Source organism: Haliotis asinina, chromosome 16, assembly GCF_037392515.1.
Source record: "Haliotis asinina isolate JCU_RB_2024 chromosome 16, JCU_Hal_asi_v2, whole genome shotgun sequence".
NCBI lineage: Eukaryota > Metazoa > Mollusca > Gastropoda > Lepetellida > Haliotidae > Haliotis > Haliotis asinina.
In genome coordinates, this window is record NC_090295.1 from 15,068,228 (window position 1) to 15,092,408 (window position 24,181).

Genomic DNA, 24,181 nt, shown 5'->3' on the forward strand with positions numbered 1-24,181 from the left:
TATTACGATAATGACAGGGTTATCTCCTTCAATACACAGCTCTGATTTTTCATCAAATTCAAATTCCCCATTCATGCAAAATAGATGCAAAGAAGATGTGCTAGTTTTGTTGCGCTTTACATACACATTGCTACTCGGAAACGTTGCTTAAGAGATTTATGATGATAATGACATGTGTATCTCTTTCAGTGCACTGCTCTGATTTTCCAGCAAATTCAAATTTCATGTTGTCTTAAAATCATAGCAATTCAGCACAGCATGTTATCGTTCACGTAATTGTGACATACAGTTTAGTAGATCAAGTATGGCTTCATGAACCTGCTACAGTGGTAGTGGTGGTGGTGGTGGTGGTGGTGGTGATGATGATGGTGGTATTGAATGTGATGACGTTGATTGTGAATGGTATTCTCAGGGGCAAGGTGCCATATTATCCTACGCGTGAAAACACCCTGAGTTATTTGTATTTAAGTGTTTGAATTCCAGGTTTACCCTACCTGTGGTCACCTAAGCCTTTTGACCAAAATGTTTCTCCTTACTGAAACTAAATGAAAACTCCCAATGACGGTTTCTCGGTTGTAGAAATGTAACGGAAACCAAGACTTCTAAGTTTTAAGTTTTCTAAGCAAAAACTTTCATTTTCTGTTTCCTGATACTGAAACCAAGTAAACAGTAGGTTTCCGCAAATGAAGAACGGAAACTATCTTATTTTTCCTGTGAAAGTATTTGGGGATGGGGTGTGGGAGATTGGCAGACAAGCGATCCAGGTCATTATATCGTTGATCCTGGATAACTTGCATAGCCGTGCAAGTTCTCGTACATATATGATGGGGAAAATGTGAAAAGTGCCGAAGTAACGACACTGAGAAGAAAATCCAGTCGAACACAAACATGCTCGCAGTCGGGATAACAAGGTATCAACGACGTAATATGTTGTGTCAAACCCTATCAAACGTGATTCCGATCAATTCCGAATGGTGGGAAGCAGGGAAGATGTTTAGCATGTAAATAACCGTTTTTCAATAGTTCTGAAATCACATGTTCCACGGTTTATAAAAAAATCAATGCTTCAGGCTCACATTACCTACTACTAAAGTGCATCTAGTCAAAGGCGACACAGGAAAAATAGTTGTTGTTGCAAGAGCTTCTCTTATCTGCTAAAGGGCGAAAGGGTGCCCCTTTAGTAGCAAAAAAAAAAAAAAAATTTACTGACAATTACGCAGATCGATGCTCATGCTATTGATCATTAAATGTTCTGATACAGATTCGATTATTTTGTACTGGAATATTGCTGGGTGCGCTGTTAAACAGCAAATCAAACCAATCCAGAAATAGTTACAGTTTACGAAGCCAATTTTTCGTCTTCCCGAAGTAATACCCAAAATATCGGCATGAAATCATTCACACATGTTGTGCGCACTTGTTTGGGTATAAAATCCCCATAAACGTGTCAAAACCTGTCAAACCGTGTGTAGGAATATTCAGGCAATATCACGCGGTGGCACACCAGAAATGGCTTTCACACACAGTACCAATGTAGGGAGTCGGACCCGATTCTGCGGCGTGACAATTAAACGTTATACTCACAAGGCTACCAACCGCCCGTCATTCGAAATGAGCTGTTTACCTTCAAAACATCTAACAACAATAACTTCATAATAACACGCTACGTATAGTGAACGCCAAACTTAACTGAACATGTTATTATAGGGCAATAAAATACATGAGAAGCTTGCATGAACAATGTTGAATAATAAACTGTCACAATATCTAACTGAATCAGAATGTGGTTTCTATATCAATGGTAAATATACTCTTTAGAAAAGTAGAGGACCTGTACTTTCAATGTACGATTGTCGGGACTGGAAGATATATGGAATTGAATCAATGTTGATACAATAATAATGGATGTTTTGAGAATGCATCACTAAAGCAAAGCTGATCGTTCAATTATCCCGCTTGTTAGGCGACTAGAGTATGACATGAAAATTTCAGGTTTACAATTTTCAGTCAGTAGTGTGTGATTTGACCCTGAAAACCCTGACCATGCACGGATGCAAGAAAATTATCGGAAGAAAATGGACTACAGTGACTTATCGACCTGCCTGAAAAACGTGAAGATCCATAATGACACCCCATGCACATGTAGGAGGCTCCCACGTTGTGCACGTGCTTGATATGCATTGTGTTTGCGTGTGGTGATGACGTGAAATGATGCTGCATACACAAGAAGAATGCCATTGTAACGTTCTTCAGTGGGTTTCCTTTCTACCAGACTTCAAAGTTCAGGTTCCCCTACTTTTTATGAAGAGTATAGATGCACAGAAGCGGATACCACTGAACGCATGTTTGCATATGCCGAAGTGAGAAACAGTTTCTTAAAATTTACTGCTTGCTCAGATGAAAACATTGTGCACATTAAGTGCACACATGCTTCCGAAACGGGTTAAGGGGATGGGTCGTCTGAGGTGCCGCAATACGTTATCCACTGTTACATTCCTTGGGCACGACAGTAATACATGATTGCAGTTTGAAACCGGTCTCGTTCCGATGATGTTTCAGGTTTTTCAGCACCAGACCGTAACTGGTGGGGTCCACCAACATGCTAAACCTGGACGACCTGCTCAACCTCGAGCCGCGTGGTATGGGTGGTCTGGCTCGTGAATTTGTTCACACATTTCATCGTATACCAACTGCTCATACTGTTGATTGCTCTCGTTATGGTTCTAATATTGCTAAGTGCAGCGTAAAGCCACGAAGAAACAAATCCACACATATCTTTAATACGGATCGTTTGGTTTGGCAACACGCAGTGACATTGTTGAACAGAGTGTTAAACTCAGCTCACTCACTTATTCACACATGAACGTATCCAGCGTCGAAACCATACAACACAAATTTATTTCACCAAAGTCGTAACGCTTGCGGTCAGTTTATCCTTTCCTCTCTCACTGAAATGAAACATGTGGATGTAACTCTAAACCGACACACTGTAATCTCAATACGAACGTTATGCAGTCTGAACAAGTGAACAAATTCTCATTGCTAGCTTCTACTCACTATCCAATTTATCGTGTTTTCATTTCCATTTGATACGAATGTTTGAAGCACACACGAAGCAATATTAGTCAGGAGCATCTTTCGAGAGGGGACTTAACTTGTATAGTGTAGTTGGAAAAGAGATTAAGCGCCAAGAGATTTACTTAATTTAGAGTGTACTTAACATTAAGTACGTGCCGAGACCGTTTCCTGATTAGAGCACTTGCTACAAAACATTCTAATCATAATTTCAATTTCACTTTTAGTGTCAACTTAAAGTACAGAAATGTGTTCAAAATGCATCACTTGATTCTTTCTTTTTTCCCAGTGCTATCTGAAACATAATATTAGGTGCAGTTAATATTGTTTGAACAGTTGCCGCGGACGCCTGATAGCCATGGGATGTTTCATGATGCTTAATGGGTTTCCTATTGATTATAATAGTTAAATAAATTTCTTTGCAAAACACCTGTACAGCATATTTAAACATGGCTTGCTTGATAGATGCTTTCATGAGAAAATTTGGTTTGAGATCGTTAATCTTTTTTTTAACATTAAGGAGCGCAGTTATAAATTCTAAAATAAAAGGTGATCAATGCAGTCAGATCAATAAAATGACAACAGACAGTATTCTGTAAACACTTTAATATTGCCTGCAAAGATGATGGGTTCGCATGTACTAATATTATTCTCTCATATAAGCGTTCCTATTTCATGTTGCTAAACAAGAATTATTTAGCAAAAGAAGGCCTTTTTGGTTTCAGAACAAAATAGCAGTCTTGAACAGGAGATGTGCAGGGCCTCTTTTAATGTCAAGGTTTGAAAAAGTGCAGGGTTCAGTGTAATCCTTGTATAATCCCTTGTAATCCTTGTGAATACCCTGTAGCAGCTGTCTTGACTCTTGAGTAATGCCCTGGAACATGATGATGAGTATGGACGCTGATACATGATGCATTACAGTTCATTATTTTGAAAGAATGTTTGTATTTGAAACTGTTTGATAAACATTGGGGACTATAGAAGTACAAGCACTGTTCCTTCTAGACAGTTTATGTAAATTTACATGTTCTTAACAAAGTCACCAGCAATATTCAAGGTCTAGAATCGATCTACGGAATTAAGACAGAATGACATGTACTAACTAAGTAAACAAGCTGAACTGACTAATCCTGATTTTGAAAAATAGACACTTAAAAATCTGTCCATCTTCATATTTGCTCCATTAAAAACATCAACACTGGAAATACTTGCGTGAAGAAAAGAACCTCGTGGGCACTGCAGTTCGCAGTTGCACACCTGTAGGGTCTCGGGATCATATGATAATAGACTCGAATTTTCTTCAGTGAGTGCCTCACATATTAAGCCAAAATGGGAATAATTTTCGGCATCAGCGTCACAGAAATATGATCATGAAATTGTTTACAAAGATTGTTTACAAAAACGTAAATTCAGCTTAAATTCTTGTAAAACTGGTCAGTGAATATAATCATTGCTTTCGATAATTTTCAATCATGTACTGTACGTCCACAAGTGATTCAGCTTGGGCTATGCACGTATTGGATTACCGGGCGCGAGCGTGCAGTAAATACAAGAAAAAGATTAATATACTAGTTCATTGGAAGCAACGTTATTTGCCTCAAATGTTTATTCTTTTGTTCGAGGAGTCGTAAAGACAGAGAGACGCCAAGAAGGAATAGAAATAAACATAAAGCAAATGTTTCATTAATACATTTCATTCGGATAGTTAAACTTCCATCAATCACTTTGGCGTTTCAATAATTCATCTTTTCATCACATCTTCCATCTGATTGCCTTGTGGCGTCCGTATCAAATGAAGGCGGTAGGTTATCGTGCCAGCAACATAACTGTTGGACAAAAAAATAAAATACATGAAATTAGATATTATCTAGTGAATTGGAAGCAAACCAGAGAGGTCGAAGTCTCTTGTCAGAGTCTGTTATTATGTGAGATCAAAACCGATCGTAAAATATGTTTCAATTTGTTGTAGTTGTTTCTGAATGCAAAGATATTTTGCCATGTATTGTAACTGTTCTTAACAGCATGTAAGAATATATGGAATGGGATATATGTTGCGTACGTGCAGTGACAAGGTTTGCTTCCTCTAAATTCAAACACGTGCAACTGTTTCTGGTATCCTGAGGTGGAATTAACTGTTAACCACAGATGTATCTGGCTTCAGGAACGTTTTCCTCAGCATTATAAAGGCAAGAGTCAACAGACAGGAAATAGATTAGACCTTAATGTCCTCTGTTTTATGTAACTGTCCGCAAACCGCATCAATATCAGTCCACATGCGCGTAATACTTGTGTTTCGATGACATCGGTGTGTTTATGCTGTGTACACATCCTCAGAACACAGGTGTTTGGTTATTTCTCAGTATGCCTTTACACCTTCGGAACACAGATGTTTCTCCATGCTGTTTCCTATCATCCCCAGAACACAGATGTCTGTTTATGTCTCTATTTGTTTACATTCTCGCAACACCAATAGTTGTTTATGTCCCCGTTTCCTTGCATCCTCGTAACACTGACGTTTGCATGTCTGTTCCCTTACATCCTCGTAACAGGGATGTTTAGTACGGCTGTGTTTCCTATCATCCTCAGAACTGAAATGTTTACTCTGTCTGTGTTCACTTCCATCCGGGGAACACAGGTGTCTATCATATATTGATTTCATCCAAATCATGAGGTTTAGTCATATTTTTCCTCTCCCACTAAAATGATACAACAGGACGTACCTCAAAGCGACACACTGTAAACTCAATACCACTGACTGATGAACATTATTCACTCAATTTGTAGATATTCTCATTGAAATGTTCAATTTACTATCTAATTTCTATTTCCAATTTCGATGCAAATGATCGAAACAAGCAAGTTCTATCAGCCAGGAAGATCTTTACAGAGGGTCTTTATTCAAATTGTGTTGGGCAGTTTGAAAAGGGTTTAAGCACCAAGAGATTTACCTAATTGAGAGCGTGCGTAACATCAGGTACCTGCTATGCCCATTCGCCTGTTAGAGCACTTGCTACAAAACATTATAATCATAAAATTTCATTTTCATTTTTATTGTCAACTTGGAGCATAGAAACGTGTTCAAAATGCAAGACTTACTCGTTTCGTGTTTCGAAGTGCTATGTGAAATATAATATTAGGTGCAGTTAATAAAGTTTGGACTGTTGCTTCACAGAGAAGCAAGACAGCAATGGAACGTTTAATGATGCTTAATGGGTTTGCTATTGATTTTAACAGATAAATTAAAATTCTTTTCAATAAACCTGCACATTATATTGAATGCTCCTTGGTAGATGCAGTTGTGAGTAATTTAGTTTAAAATTAAACATTCTCTTCCCACAGAGGATGCTTAAGTTAAGTTTCTTCCCACGGTCTCGTTAAATACCTTGCGTCATAAAAAAATCTACATGAAATTATCTCCCTTTTTCTATCCAATGAGAAGACGTGCTACATTGACTTAAATGCAGTATAACGATTGTCATGGATTTAACTGATCATGAGAAGGATACCTGCTGTATTTCATGTTTAACTGAAAATCAGAAACCAGCAATAGATTGCAGGAATCAATCGCCAAGATGTTCTTGTTGATGTGACACAAGACATTTAATGGCAAGCCTGTTGTAATCGAGGGCAACGGAAACGCCTTTGATCCACCATTACGTTAGCGAGTTACATCGCGCAGGGGAAGATGGTCTAGTTTTTCCGAAGCATACGGAAATTACCGAGCTTTGGGAATGATCACTTTTGAAACAATGTCGGTGATTGCACAACTACATTTGATTGCAACCAATCACAAATTCTAAAGACTCGCACCATGAAATTGCTGTGTTAGAACAGAGGTACATGAGAAGATAGTTGGGACTTGAGTAAACTTTGTGGGAAAAGAATGAAAAATAAGGAGCTCTGTTACATTTTCTAAAATATGCTGTATGCATGCATTCCAGTCGTTAGAAATAGTGACATAGGCTTCTGTAAACACTTTAATGTTGTCTGCAAATATGGTTTTTCTATGTACTAATATCATTTTATCATATAAGTATTCCTATTACAGGCGGTTTTAGAAACCAAGAAAAACAAACAAAAAAAACAAACAAACCACAAACAGTAGGTCCTAAGCAGTCTAGAGCTCTAGGCAAACAGGGTCTCTCATGATGTCAAAGGTTTATAGAACAGCAGGTTTCTTTGTAATCCTTGTATAATCCTGGCGATACCCTGTAACAGCTCTCGTTGATGACATGACGTGCGTAGGTACAGTGGAGGATTGGTAAATGATTGTCAGTATAACAAAATTTATGGATAACAACCTCTTTTATTCGTGAGTGCGACGTGTGAAGCCTATCTGGTGCCCCCGACATGATATTGCTGGAATGTTGCTCAGAATCAACAGGCCATCGTAGCACAGTGAGCTCTGGATCATAATTCTGGTCAGTGGGGTAACAAGTTTGAAAATTTGAATTATTCCAACAACTAATACATTTTTGTATGTGTAATTAGATTGTGGATACTGGCGTCATTCTAAACGCAAAATATCATCAGTGTGAGCTTTCTATATATCTATGTATAGATATATTGGTATAGGTCCCATTTTCCGATCCATATAGCAAGAGAAGGGGACACCGTTCAATGCATGCTTGCATTTTCAGAACCGGGAAACTTTGTTGTTGTTGTTGTTTGTTTGTAACACAAATCAAAACATTGTGCAAATTCATAAATGACCTTGTACTGAGGTAGAAAGAGAGTCAATTTGTTGGCCAGATTTGCATCCCTTTTGCGCGACGGGAACTCGTGATTGTAGTTCGAATCCGCTTTCGTCCCGATTATGTTCCAGAAGTTGCCAGGACCATAACGGTGTTAGTGAGTTTAACCAATGTGGTAAACCTGGTCGACCTGCACCACTCCGGACTTCCCTTTAATATGCCGTGACATCAGGACGTGATCGGGTGGTCTGGCTCGATGATCACTCGGATTACACACATCATCGTAGCAACATGTCTTCAGCAACCCATCCTTGTAAGAGGCGACAGGTAAGAATGTCAGGCTCGTTCGCTGGCTCGGTTGACATATGTCATCGTATCGCAACTGCGTAGATCAATGTCCATGATATTGATCATTGAATTGTGTGGTTCAGACTCGATTGCCGCCTATTAGCTGGACTATTGTGTTGTATTTAGCAAAAGACAACCTAAACATGCTTTGACAAAACTGGAATACCTTAAGTTTTAAACGGGGTCTTGAAACCAACTCAATGATTAGTTCACGAATGAATGTACACTGGTTTGAAATCTATCATATACCTCACATCGATTTCACAGAAGTTATTGTGCTTCAGCAACCCATGCTTCCATGCCACGGAAGGCGACGAACGGGATCAGGTGGTCGGGTTCACTGACTTGCTTGACTCGTCATCATTTACCATCTGCGCAGATCGATGGTCATACTGTTGATCACTGAATTGTCTGGTCCAGACCCGATTATTTAAAGACCGCCGCCACATAGCTGTAATATTGCTGAGTGCGGCATATGCCTAATGCCAAGAATCAGTTTTCATTTCTCCGTCCCACTGAAATGAAGCAACATGAAGGAACCCTATTGCCCTGCACTGTAACCTCGATACCAACTGGCTCATGAAAGTGATTCATAAAGACCAAGTGTACATATTCTCGTTGGTATCTTCAACTTACAAATAAATACCGTGCATTTAGAAAACGGTACAAGTACAGAGAGATTGTAATTGAGAGTGTACTTAAAAATCAGTTATGTGTCAAACCCATTCACTTATTAGACTAAACATATCATAATAAAATTTCAATTTCTTTTTTATTGCTAACTTGAAGTATAGAAACGTGTTCAAAATGCATGACTTGCTCATTTTGTCCCAGTGTTATCTGAAATATGATATCAGCTGCAGAACAATAATAGAGTTTGGACAGTTGCCTGAGTTAGTTGATCAACATGAAATGAATAGAGTCAGTATTTCATGTTGAACTGAAAATCGGAAACTAGCAATACATAGCGCAGGAATCGATAGACAAGATGTTTTTGTTGGTGTGATACACAAGACATTTAAAGACTAGCATGTCTGTTGTCAATGAGTACGGCATTGGTGACACCATTGATTTGCCATTACATGTCGACTTACATCGTGCAAGGGAAGATGGTCTAGTTTTTCCGAAGCATACGAAAATACCGAGGCTTTGGGAATAATCACTTTTGAAACAATGTCGGTGATTGCACAACTAGATTTGATTGCAACCAGCCACAAATCCTGCACAAACGCACCATGAAAGGGTCTTATTAGAACAAATGTACGTAGGAAGATAGGACTTGAGTAACCTCTTCTGGAAAGGAATGGAACTTAAGGAGCTCAGATATATTTTCTGGAATGAGCAGGTGCTCAATGCATTCCAATCGATAAAAAATTAATGGCGAGATTGTAAACACGTTAATATTGTCTGTAATATATGGGTTCCTATGTACTTATGTCATTTTACCATACACGTATTCCTATTAAATGTGGCATAAGTAAGTATAATTCCGCAAAACAATGCTTTCAACATTTGTTTTAGAAATGTAGATTTCACTGTAATCCCTGTATAATCCTGGCGATAACCTGTAACATCTGTCTTGAATGTTGAGTCATGCTCTGGATTCATACCATAAATTGTCAGATATGAGTCAGAAGTATGGATGCTGATGCATGGTGCATGACAGTTCATTATTTTAAATGTGTTGAAAATGTTAAATAAGCACAAAGGACCTTAGAAGCGCACGTAATGTTACTTCTTTACATGTTATTGCATGTATTTTTGCGAGTTGTTTAACGTCTTTCAAAGAAATATACCAGGTTTGAAGGCTGTGATCAGCTCAAAACATCACAATTTTTCAATTTGTTCATGTCTTTATTATCATTATGGAAATGTTTTTGTCGCGCTTGCATGCACCTCGTGCCTGGGTACAGCGGGGAAATTGGTAAATGGAACCTACAAACGCTTTCTTTCATCACAAAAGATGAATCAACTGTTAAACAAGTAAAATTTTTATGGATAAGAACTTTTTTTTCATAAGTGCGATGTGGGGAGCCTATTTCTTGTGTATTTATTCATATAGTTCATATGGCCTCGTACAACATGAAAATACTGAAACACATTACAATACAACAGTTAAAATGAGTGCGGACACATTGGTCAGCACAACAGGTCAGCATCAGTTAATTAGCATGTGCCCTCTTGTCTCATAAACGGATGTGTTTGAAAAATAGCATTCCCTTATCATGAGTTAAACATTTTTGGAGTAAAGAAATAAGTCGTGTATTAGAATCCCACTTAAAATATAAAATATGAATGTATTTGATCCCACTTAACAATGAACGTTCTAATTCAACAAGCATTGCACCAGGTACAGCAAAAATTATCGCGCTTTTCCACTTCTTGAAAACAATTCCAAGTTTTATGTTGGTATGTTTTGGTAATTCGTTTCGATGTCTAATAATGCTGAAACCACGTTTCACTCTTAACTATTCAAATTTTTCAATGTTCGTATTATTTGCTATTATTAGTATTAATGGTTGTTTTGTAAGATGCATTTTTCAACATACATTTAGCATCAAATAGGAAAAGCTTGCACGGACGAGATATGCTCTAAAAACCGTTTCCAATTTCCTTTTCAGTATCAGAAACATTTCGCCGAGGCACTGGGGCCTATGTAACACTAACTTGTTGTAAATAAGTACAATACAGCAATCTACTGTTAAAGTGCACTCAAAGGGATTACTACTTTTCTTTCGTTGTGAGCCCAGTTCGTTATTAGCATGGCTACTGCATATAGTTTCCTCTAGCTAAACCTGCTGTATTTTTATTTCTGTTCCCTTCAGTTCACCAAGGGCATACTTGGTGTACTGTGTGCATGTCCCAACATTCAAAGGATTATGCAGATTAAATCGAAAATAAATTATTTACCGATTCCTCCTGAAAGGGAATAGATGAATTATGGAACGTCAACGTTTCAAAGACGACGCTTGGTCGAAAACAATGTCACATTGTTGTTACAACATCAGATAGTGAATGACTGTTGAATCTAAAAACGATGCTCTGTGTGGACACACACATTAGTATGCCTTCAATATCTTTTGTAAAGTAGATGTAATAGAACGGTTGCCTCAATCAATAGATCTCGATGCATATAGAAACATCTCTAAGTTGTTCCAAAACAAGCACAATCATCACTGTCTTCATCATTCGGTTCACATCACACTGATAGTTCTGCGTCTACTGGGAGGTATCCACTATGGGAAATAGATTCGCTTGTTTCATTACTCCGTGTAACTTTTAAACTTCTAAGTGCAAACTCACTCACAGATCGGTCGGCATGCCATTCAAACTGCAACGAAAACATGCAAAATGATTGCCTCATGGGCTACTGTAAGGTCACGATATTAGTATACCATGTTCACTGCACCGTTATGTCTATGTTTACATAATAATCCTGTCAACCTTTTAAAGGGACATTCCCAGGAAAGCTTCATATTTTAAAAAACTTCTGAAACCTAGATGCCGAAATATTTACGTTTACTTTCTGACATCACAACAATATAAGGATCTACACTACAAAAATAGAAGTTTTCATGTAGGTATTTGAAGCAGTAATCCCCTTCATTTATCGATGAGGTAATGATCATCAAGTGGGCTAGCATACCATGATCCGATGTTTATGGGTTCGAATTCTGCACGCAGATTATATCAGCCTGGCGCCACACAGCTACAGGTGGATTTCGCTTTAGTGTGCTCTTGATGCATGTAAGATTCTTTGAACTAGCTACAGGTCTGGAACATAGATTGTGGGCTGCAGTGTTGTAGCAGCGCCACCAATTTATATTCATAGTCACTGTCCAGACTGTGAAAACTTATACACGATAAACGTCTTTCAGTACTCATACTGCCTTTGTTCTGTAATCAACATCTGTCCTTAGGAGATCGTTATAATCCTTGGTCGCGGATACCTGAAGGTACGATACCTACGACTGTTTTCCCGCATGTCGGTCGGCTGCAGGGCAATAAGATATAAACTTAATGTTTCAGAACCAGCTTAATGTGTCTGAGTAGGGTAACCACGTTAAACAGGTTGAAGTATTTCATTGAGCTAACACGACAGCATGTGTAAGTCTGGTATATGTGGGTACTTATAAAGAAATCACATCCATGCCTACATGCACTTTTCTTTTACAGAAACATTCCTTGACGGCGACGTTGAATTGGCGTACGAACCTTCTCAATCTAAAAGTTACTTTTCTGGCTTGCTTTGAAAGATGTGAATGTAATCGACTGACACAATTAAAATATAACATATCCACCGTGTAATGCCCTTACAGCTGTAGTTTGTTACATCTTGCAGATAAACTAAAATTGTTAGATTCTGCACAAGACTAGATGCACGTTCCTCGGCGTCAAGACGATGTTTTCATTCTGAAGTTGCTTACAAAGAGGTCATTCCATCACCCTACACGTTTGGTAAATCAGTGTTTATGGTTTAGTTTAATCTGTGCTATAACTTGCTCCCTCATTAATATGGAGGGTAACTCAATTTCTCACAGGGCACTAATTAAACGGTCTAGGCCTTGACTTGGAATGGGACTTGGAAGCATATTGTACCTTAAACATAATATTGAGGCAGCAAGAGATTATGCTCCGTTCCCTCATCAGTGACACGTCTGACTTCATCCCGTCCCATCTCATGCCGAAGTAACTCAACACTGGGTATTCTGTATAAATGTCCGAAATTTCACATTCTTAAGCACGTATGATGCATTGTGCGCATGTTGCAAATGATGTATGTTTGTATGCCTTGTAGCTGTAAACAGTACAGGCAATACAACTCTCACGTGTACTCGTGAATGGCATTTCAAAGTTTGACGCATGGCTGGTGAAAATGGTGTCCAACGCAGTTCTCATTCTCATCAGTTGGTATCAACTTGTCATCAGTCAAACCGGTATTACGCGAAGCACAGGAACAGCTACTTTCCCAAACTGAAATGTTTATGTGTCCTAATGTCAGTACATATATGAATCTGTCCACAGGCAAACTGTAGCGCAAATGTGGTTGCGCAGCGTAGAGAAAATGACCAGTCTTCATATATGCGAGCGAATGGAGCAAAGGTTGGCAACGCACTTCCCTCGCTTCTGTTCAAAAAGTATTTTTCATGTCAAAATAAAATATCGCCACCATCAAAGGTACACTCCCGTTTCCTCACTCGGCTGTGCTCTCAGATTTCCTATCCCATGTTTAATAATTACTCACGTGAAATATATTTTATTCAACATTTTGAACGCCACTTGCGGTATTCAGATCGTTCTTGCATTACCCGTGCCAGCTTCCGGTTGAACGGAGTGAAGGAACAAGAATAAGCAGAAATTATAAAGATATACCATATTGCCTAATTTTATCATGATTCTGTTGGATTGTATAAAAGCTTTCCATAAGAATGAAGATTTTATGGACATCAACTTCTTTATTATGGGAACACAACTTTTCGGAGTCAATGCTTACTCCTTCATCAGGTGAATGAGAATGGGGTTCAGAGCTTTATTTATATGTACAGGTAAAACATTAACAAAGTAACAGGTGGAATGAATTAACGAAAGCTGGAAGCTAGTATAAACAAGCACTGATAGGAAGCCGACAGTTATGACAAGAATGATGGAAGTCAATGGTAATTACATTACACATGATAGGATTATGTTCACTTAACACAGATTGGGGATTAAGGATGGAAGCCAATGGTGATTACATTTCACATGACTGTAGATGATTTACATGATTGGGGATAAGGGATGATGATGTACAAACACAAGTAGATAAGGGGATGATGTACAAACACAAGTTGACTATATATTGGCAAACTGTCGTGTAAACACTAATAAATTACATAGACAGAATGAACACAGAAAGATAAGATTAAGTTATCAACAAGTCCCAGGCACTTGGTAGGTACACTCCTTGGTCCCGGTTGATTGCTGGTTTCTGTCTCCGGATCTCGATGGCCTCTTGTAGTTTCCTTTGACACCAGTTCTTGTTGGTAGATAGTATCCTAGTGTCCTCCCATCGAATTGAATGTCCAGGGTTCTAGAGAATGTGTTCAGAGATGGCCGATTTCTGGTCGAGTTTGCTGATGGAGGTCTGTTGTTCCTTCATTCTGGTGTTGATTGGTCTCAACGTTTCCTCAATGTATAGGTCGCCACAGTTGCAAGGGATCAGGTTAGGGTGTTCACAGCTGGGTGCTTTACCGTTGGCCTTTAGGTAGGTCTTGATGGTCTTGCCACTAGAGAAGGTGACATCGATGCTGGCTTTGGCCTTGATGAGGCGTGATATCTGATGGCTGATGGGGCCAAGGTAGGGTATGGTTACTCTGATGGGTGATGGAGAAGGCTCGAGGCTGGGTTCTCGGTCCTTGATGGTCTTGTTGATGGTGGCTGTGACGAGTTGGGCAGGGTAACCGTTGAGTGTAGTGAATGTCTCTCTGAGGTGGTCCAGTTCACTGTTTAGGGCATCAGGATGGTAGAGAGCTTTGGCACGTCTGGTAAGGGTGGCGATGATAGCTTGCTTGATCTGAAGATGGTGGCGGGAGTTGTAGTGGATGTACTGGTCGGTGTGCGTCGGCTTGCGGTATACTGAGGGTAAGAGTCTATCGTCTTTGGTGTGAGGGATACACCAAGGAAAGGCAGGTGTTGGTTGGTCTCTGTCTCCATGGTAAACTTGATTCTTGAATGTTGGTCGTTGATGTGGTTGAGGAGCTCGCTGGGGTCGTTGTCATTGGCGATGGTGGTGAAGGTGTCGTCGACTTTGCAGTACCAACAGAGGGGCTGGAACGGAGCTGTGGAGAGGGCTGCTTCCTCGAAGGAGGTCATGAAGATTTCTGTAATGAGAGGAGAAAGGGGTGAGCCCATTGGGAGACCGTGGATCTGCTTGAATATCTTACTATTAAATGTGAAATAAGAGGTGTCAAAGCAGCTGCGGGCGAGGTTGATGATGCTGTCTATGGTGAGGTGGGTGTCCAAGTCATTTATCCTGATGGCTAACTTGCTGCGAAGGATGTCCAGGGCTTCTTTTAGTGGGATGTTGGTAAAGAGATCCACGACGTCGTAGCTGACCACGGTGCCTGTGAGGTTGGATTCTTTTAGCTGGTTGACGAAGGATGAAGAGTCGCTGATGTAGGACTTGCCATCTTTGCCAAATGGAGCGAGGAGACTTGAGAGGAACTGGGCAGTGTTGTAAAAAACTAAATGCCCATTAAGGACAAAATCTTTCCAGTTTCCCTTTATAGGCCGCAATCAAATCGCTGTAATGTTGCTGAGTGCAGTGTTAAACAACAATTAATCCCTTCTATAGGAACATATTATTTTTCTACTTATTATGCTGGGTGAGTGACTTTGTCAGATAAAACAATATTTCAGCTTACGTTAGGTTACGTTTAGTGGCTTTCACTTGGCTGACACATGTTTTATCTCAATCGCATAGATCCATGCTCATGATTTTGATCACTGGATCGCCTCGTCCAGACTCGATTAAAAACAGCCCCCAGTCATGCTGCTGAAAGTTTGCTACACACAAGCACTGCGCCCTTGGTCACGTTCTGAATCAATTAATCAGAAAGCAGGCTTATTAAGTCAACTCCAGCCAAACACATCACTGGTCAGTTGCGTCAGGCTGCAGGAGCAAGTATCCAGACGATTAGGAGTCGTCGTCCTGCATGTCCGCACAGCGATCTCGTGTTGAACCATCTCGACACATACTAGCCAGACGCCGATGATGTTTAGACGGAGGCTATGGGACCCAGTGTATCGTGTAATGTTATCAAGTGAATTCATTTTGGGCTTTCAGGACGGATGCATCTGGAGGCGTCCTGACGAACGACATGTGAACGTTAAAGTACGACAAATTGATGTTTAGGCGTGTGTGTATAATGGTAGAGGGAGAGACACAGACAGAACCTCGATACATATTGGCCGGGAAAGAGTCACTGGACAGTACAAACAGGAAAAGGTGTCATTAGTTTTGTAACGGGGATTAGCCTCGTGGCTCAAGCGCCCGTCACCTCACTTGACCCGGATTCTATTCCCTACGCTCATTTTTGGTTCTCCCGCCGTAGTATTGCTCACGTTTTGCTAAAAGTACCGTAAAATTAGCTCACTCACTCACTCGCTCCTCTTTGGAAACGTCCAGAACACAGCCAGGACACTTTCACCACCTGGCGACCTTACTGCCCGTCTTTATTCGAAATGCTCTCGTTATCTTCAGTGTCAACAACAACTTCATAAAAGCTACTTGCAGCGAGCGTCAAACATGAATGAACATGTTATTGCCACCAGGACAATAAAATACATCGTGATGTTTGCATTATTTATACAGAAATATGAATAAATTGCTAATATATTAACTGAAACCCAGCATGGTTTCCATATCAAATATTAATAAATGCACAGAAAACGACATTGTTGAACGCATGTTTGCATGTGCAGAACCGTGAAACGTTTTTAAGAATTGGTTGTTTGCGCGTAGATCAAATTAAAACATTGTGCTTATTGATAAATGATGTCACACTGTGGTGTAGTAGAGGGCGGTCTGAAGAGCTTCAATGTGTTGTCAAGAGTCGCATCCCTTGGGCATGACGGGAACACGTCACATGATGGTAGTTCGAATCCGTTTTCGTCCTGAAAATGTTTCAAGGTTTGTCAGGAGAATAACATCGTTAGTGAATTTTACCAAAGTAGTAACACTGAGCAAGCCACGCCACACCGGGCTTCCCTTCAATATGCCGTTATACCGGTACGTTATCGGGTGGTCTGGCTCAATGATCACTTGGATGACACGCTTCATCGTAGCAGCATGTTTTCAGCACCCCATGTTTGTCGTAAGAGGCGACCAGTAAGAGGATCAACGGGATCGGGTGGTCAGACTCGCCGACTTGGTTTCACACTTTTCATCGTATCGCAACTATGTAAATCGATATTCATGATATTGATCATTGGATTGTCTGGTCTAGACTCGAATATCGCCTGATATCTGTAATACTGCTGAACGTATCATTAAGCAACAAGCAAACAGACCTCGCCTTGATAAAACTGGAATACATGCCGTTGACCCGAACTCACTCATTCATTTACGGAAGCGTAGTTGGGCCACGGTGAAATTGTTTTTGGTGTCACGATCTCCTACGTAGGACATACTATCGCCTACGTATATCTGACTATCTCCCACGTAAGACATACTATCTGCCACGCAGTACTTTATATATCCTTTTAAAGGTTCGGATTATGACGTATGGTTATTAAATTGCATGGTTATTACTACACTCTCTCTCTCTCTCTCTCTCTCTCTGTGTGTGTGTGTGTGTGTGTGTGTGAGTGTGTTACGTTTTGGTGACGTGGACCTTTATCTAAATGCATTTCTGGGTATTCTGCTTCTGTTCATATGAGGCTAGGTTCGATCAGATATAACGCTCGTTTGCGCTTTTGTTTTTTTCGTCATTGGTTACAAGTTGATTTAACTCGGGTGGAAAAGTGTTGAATGTGGCGCAAAGCAATACGAAATTAGAAGGCAAAAGATTGTCAGTATAGTTGTTTGTATAAGTATAAGGATACAAGTACGCATTAATAGTGCAACGATCGGCCATCGTTATTCGCGATTCGAATCCAGATTTAACATTTTCGAATCGAATATTTTTTTCACATTCAGAACATTTGCTACAGCCTGGTTCACTGGGTCTGTTGCGACTGCAGTGTCAGAGCAGCTGCATTTGTTATCGAGTTGTACATTTGGATCTTTCCACTTCCGCTACGTCACAACCAAAATGGCAGCGATCTGTGTTGACGGAGTCGGACCCTTAAAATCTCCTGTGTGGAAGTATTTTGGGTTTTCTTTAAGAAAAGGGGCAGCCGATAAGTCGGCAACCATATGCAGATTATGCCAGTGTACTCTGAAATACGTCGCAGGATCTACTACAAGTATGGCGTCGCACCTCAAACGACGACATGGCATCGTTGAAAATGCCAAGCCAAGGGATTCTGATAAGGAGCTATGTTAGGTTATAAAAAGGAAAGGGGATGCCTCGCAAAGGATATTGCAAGATTGTTTCAAGGACCATACAGGTTTGGTTTACAATTCCCCTAGTGCCCAGTTGATCACCAATTCAATCGGCAAATTTATTGCCAAGGACATGAGACCATATTCAGTGGTTGAAAATTCTGGCTTTAGAGAAATGATAACTGCTTTGGAACCCAGATATAAAATTCCAAGTAGGACCCATTTTTCTGGGAAAGTGATACCTGATATGTACAAAGAAACCAGCAAACTGGTGGCTTGAGACTTAAATCAGGCTGAATATGTTTCGTTGACAACAGACTCGTGGACATCGAGAGCAGCTGAGTCATATATTACAGTAACTGCACTTTACATTCATGAATGGGATATGAAAAGTCATGTCGTACAGGCGAAAAAAGGAAGAGTCACATACTGCCCAAAACACTGCAGACTTTCTGACTGAAGTTGTAGTCAATTGGGATTTGACAAGACAGGGTAAAATGCCATCTCTGACAACTGATAATGCCAAGACTATTGTCAATGCTGCAAAGCTAATGAAGGCAAATCCCCATGATGGTTGCCTTGCACATACCTTAAATGTGGCAACAGAAAAATGTTTGAAACACCCAGAGCTTGAACAACGGTTGACCAAGATCAGGAACATTCTGTCATTCTTTCACAGAAGCTCAACTGCAACAGCAGTACTGAAAGTCAAGCAAGCTATTTTAGAGTACCTGAGCTCACGCAACAGCAGTACTGAAAGTCAAGCAAGCTATTTTAGAGTACCTGAGCTCAAGCTTATCAGTGATATAGCTACAAGGTGAAATTCAACATTTGATATGTTGGAGACATTTCTTATGCAAGAACAGGCAATAGAGGCTACTCTTCTGACAAAAGAAGTGAAAAAACTGATAAAACATTGAAAAGTTATCCGATGATGACACAACTGCAGCTGAAAAAGTGCTTCATGTCTTGAGACCACTGAAGATGATAACAACAATTCTTTGTGATGAGAAGTCTCCAACCATATCGATGATACAACCGCTGAAAGAGATGGTTTTGAGACAACTTGCCCCAGTTGAAGGAGATATTCCCCTGGTGGTTGCAGTGAAGGAAGCGATTCACAACAACCTTGAGCCAAGGTTTGATAATTTATTTTTACTTCAATTTTGATTTGAGTATACTGTTACTATCTATTACTTTTATAACTTTGAGGCCACAAGATTATTAATTTACACTTTGAACAGTAGTGAGTGCACGTCATATTTGATAAACACTGAAACAACCTAGACTACAGTTTTTGCCAATCTGTTTGACCCCTTGGGGTTCCTTGGCGTGTTGTGACAGCGTGAAAAAGAAAAGTCTCCCAGCTTCCCATAGCTTCGCATAAAAGGCCCCTAAATGAGGACATGTCTTCCTTTCGCTCTCTATCTTTCCTCTGTTGTCCTTTCCTGTTGTCACTCTGCCTTCTGGCTGAAATATTGCCCATTACACTGTGAAAATACATTTCACCCACTCACTTCAATCTGTTTGGCTGATGCTTTTACGTTTATGTCACTGTCGTATGTATGTGACATACATGGTGTTATCATTCATTCACAGTTGATTCAACTGTTGATTTCAGATATGGTGATCCATCGGTTTTCCTCTTCCCACATGAAAGCTCCTGTCTTGACCTTCGATTCAAAACTATGCCGCACCTGAGTGATCAGAGGAGACATGAAGTATACAGTTCCCTGGCACAGAAGGCAGTTGCCGTTGGTCAACACATGATATCAGCTGGCAAACAGGCTCTTGTCGCTGATTTATTTTTAAAAATTTGTTCTTTGGATAATCACTTCATTCAGCTTGTATCTGATGTACATTGTGAACATCTTTATTTTTGAATAACTTAGAATTTTAGAAACAAGATGTTTAAATACTCATTTTGGCAGGTATTTTGATCAGTGGGTAAGGAAGTAAACATGAATTTGCAACTAGAATCATCATGAAAGTTCATTGATGTGTCACAACATTCTCACTGTTACATCAACATGTTAGTATTATGTGTATTGCACATTAAGGTTATTAATGTTGATATTTCCAGGTGAAGCTTGAGAGACCAGAGAATGCAGAGCCAGATGCCGAGAATCAAATACCAGCCTTCCAATCCTTTCATATTGAGTTCATAAAATGTTCCTAAGCTGATATATTGGTATTTTTAATAATGTCTTGGAGATGCTTTCATATTAAGTTCAGACTGTTTTTACTGGTGGCTTGGAGACGCTTTCCGGTTGAGTTCTCAAGAAGTGTTAAAGCTGCAACTTTGTATTTTGAAAGAAGACTGAGATATAAATTCTTGTTGAGTTCTCAACATGTGATTACGTTGGTACTTTGACATTTCTCCTAAAGAATTGGAGGCAATTTTATACTTGTAGGTTACCACTTACATTCAAAATCAGTTTATATTTTCACTGATATATTTTATCAGTGTCAAGGACAGTTGATTCATTTTAATGAAAACCAGCGAGTATTGTGATTGTTGAAGTGGCTGCCGGAGCCCTTTCAAACATTTCATACATAATTTGAGGAACTTTTCTGCCACAGTAACTGTGGTATATGAAGTTACGAACTTAAGAATTACCCTGTTATTAACTTATTACTTGCAGTGGTGCTAACTCATGTGATATTAAATCATTCATCTGTCAGTATTTTCTACACCTTAGCAATATAGGAGGTAATGATTTTTGTTTATAATGCCTTTCAAAGATGAGTGATTTTGTTTGTTATATTTTATTTCCGTGTTTATTCCAAATATGGGAGATCTTTGTTGATAATATTGGTAAATAAAACGTTTTGTGAAAGAGAGCCTTCTTTTTGTATGTTTTTTTTAAATTATTATTCTGACAGTAGGCTGGAACTTTAATTTAATACCTCACTTGTATCCAAACATGGCTCGAAGAATATCTCATCTGCTTACTCAGTGTATTAAAGTAAGCATATGGTAATGTGGTATACGTCATTATAACTTTTAAGTCATCTTGTGTGTATTGTCTTCTGAAAATTATTCGAATCGAAATCGAAAGTTAAAAATCGAAAGTCGATTCGAATCGAATGTCACCCGATACATTGCAGCCCTAGTACGCATAGATTGCCTCCGATAGACACGTCTGTGCACGCGGATTATGACTAATGTGGGACGACCTCTAAAATATCAAGCGCAGAATAAAAAATATAACGAAGTGCAACATGTAACAGTGAACTAACTGCAACGCGTAACAATAGGGCAAACTGAGCGCGAGTAAAGTCGGTCCAACAGATGAAAGTAATATGCAACAATTATACTACCCGTTAAAAGTCTAAACTCACTTATAACACCGTACCCTCTATATGTTACATATGTATACGTGGTTACAACGAAGAAGAGTTTCTCCACAATCTTGGGGAAAACAACTGCAAACCTTATGCAGATTAAATGCACGAAGATGATTCATTAAATTGCCGAAAAGCATCTGCACATAACGTGTATGTGAACTGCTGCGTCATGGTGGAAAGGGTTTTTTTTTAAAACAGTTTGCCATTTTTCACCGAGTGTAATAATTTGTTGAACGAGTGACTATGATCTTGTCAACGTTACGAATTTGTTTTATTATACATCAGTTCATGTGTAAACTCTACCTTTAAACAGAAAGGTATATTTTGCAAAATCTAGTTTTGAACAGTTGACTGAAGTATGCGGCTACTCCTACACTAGTGAGTCTCAACTTTTGATGTGTAGTATAGTTGAACACAAGGGTCTAATGGTGAAGGAAACAGTAGACTCTTAGAGTAAATGAAACACTTGATAGTAGACTCTAATGGTAAATATAACACATAACTGTAGACTCTAAACGTAAATGAAACACGTGGCTGTAAACTCTAAAAACGTGACTGAAACAAAAAAGGAAATGGTTTCCGTTTCTGATTAATGTCTATTTTCGCATATCGAGCATCTCCTACAGGAGATACTAAGTCCTGCCTAGGAGATAATAAGTCTCAGTTTTGTTTTTTCTGTCCCACTGAATTATAGCTAACCCTAAAGTCACGCACTGTAGTCACAGTACCAGCTCATACACGTTATTCATACCGAACAGGTATCCTCAGCTTACTAATAAAGAATGTGTATTTTCATGTCCATCTATGAAAATGATCGAAAAGACAGCAAAACCTAACAGTCAGACAGTTCTTCCCGGAGGGACTTCATTTAAATTGGGAGTTAGAAAACGTTGCAAGTGTAAACAGATCTTTTAGTTGAGAGTGTACATAACATCAGGTATGTGTGAAGCCAATTTGCTTATTAGAGCAACTGCTACAAAACATTATAACAATATAATTCAATTTCATATTTATTGTCATCTTTAAGTATAGAAATGCGTTCAAAATGCATGACTTCCTTAATATTTCTTTTTTCCAGTGTTATCTGAAATATGATATTAAGTGCAGATATCTGTCAGAGGTATGGACGCCGAAGGTTCATTATTTTAAAACTTGCTTTTGAAAGTGTTAAATAAAACAATAGCACTTTAGGAGCGAGCACAAGTAAAGTTACTCTTTGACCTGTAATGCATTATTGCTTATTGTTTTCTAAAAGTTTTCTAAAGTCGGATTTCGCCACAATGAATTAAATGATTTGTTCATGCCGTTGTCATTATCACTGTGGAAATGTTTATGCTGCGTTTGCATGCAATGCGTGCGTGGGAACAGTGGAAGAATTGCTAAGCAAAACCTACCAACTCTTACTTTCATCACAAAGGGAAATCAAGATAGTGCTGTAATGTTGTTGAGAATTCATAGTCTATCATGTTGTGGTGTGGTGTAATGGACTATTTTATTCAAATAAACAAGCAGTAGATCAAAATTCTGGTCAGTGAGCATCGATTTTGAAAATGTGAATTATTCCAATAACTGATACATTTTTGGCACGTGTTATTAGATTCTAGCTATTGGCCCCACTCGCGAAGCAACATATGATGGAGGGGTTTCTACACATCTAGTCAGTGTGTCCAGTTTCCATTTTCTGATCCATATAATCAAACTGGGGAAGGGGGAGGGGAGGGAAGGGAATACTTTCATGACAATATCTGTTTTGTAAAATGGCCTTTGGTATCTACACTAAATAGGCGGTATTTTCAAGGTGTCCCCATTGGTATAATATGAACAAACATATATCGCCACTGATCAATACAGAAATACCAAACGTAATCTAATAAAACAGATAAAATGAGAATGGAAACATTGAGCAACAGGTGCGGAGCTCCACATCAACTGATTAGCGTGTGTCCTCGACTATTTGACGAGTCTTGTGTTTTAGGAATAGCATTCCCTTATCACGAGTTCATAAATTGTAGGGTAAAAGAAGATATAAATCGTGGAAGTTCGTGTGATCTCACTTCACAATAAATTCTTCTAATTCCACAAGCATTACTCCAGGGGCAGGAAAAACAATCGAACTGTTGAACATTTGAAAATGATTCGATTTGTTGTGGCATCTAATATTGCCGAAAGCGGCTTCCACTAGTAACTATTTATATATTTTCAATTTCCGTATTATTTGCGATTAACAGTATTTTATTAACAGAGAAGAAAAGGAATAAAAGTATGAACTGGAAACCGTTGAAAAATTACTTTTCGTTTTCTGAAACGTTTCGTTTCACAACCGGGGCTGGGAAAGACTGGAAAATAAAATAGGTAAATAAATACAGGATCAAACTGTGTTTATAACGAACTCAAATTGGCCATTCTTAGTTCGTTAAAATAACAGTTCGTTCGTATTTCAACTGGAATATACAGTAAGTGGTCGCGCCCAAAAAATCCAGTTCGATAAATCCATCATGAGGATGTTTGTCATAAAGGTAACTGACTGTATTTCAAAGTGATGTATTTGCATCCATTTCCCTTCACCTGGGACATACATGGTGTGCAGTGAACCTGTCCTCAAATTCGAATGGTTATGTAGGTTTGATGGAAAAATAATTATTTGGTGATTCCTCCTGAATTCCTCCTGAATGAGAGACCCGTGAAG

At 39.2% G+C, this 24,181-nt stretch overlaps 1 protein-coding gene across 1 annotated transcript; it reads right to left on the reverse strand.

Moving 5' to 3' along the window:
* Positions 1-14,187: 14,187 nt before the first annotated feature.
* Positions 14,188-16,938, reverse strand: LOC137267642 (uncharacterized). The gene is made up of 3 exons (XM_067802120.1): positions 16,825-16,938; positions 14,774-15,320; positions 14,188-14,732 (listed from the first exon to the last, which is right to left on the reverse strand). Exons 1-3 carry the CDS (start codon positions 16,936-16,938, stop codon positions 14,188-14,190), a joined length of 1,206 nt encoding a protein of 401 aa, XP_067658221.1.
* Between the last annotated feature and the right edge of the window lie 7,243 nt (positions 16,939-24,181).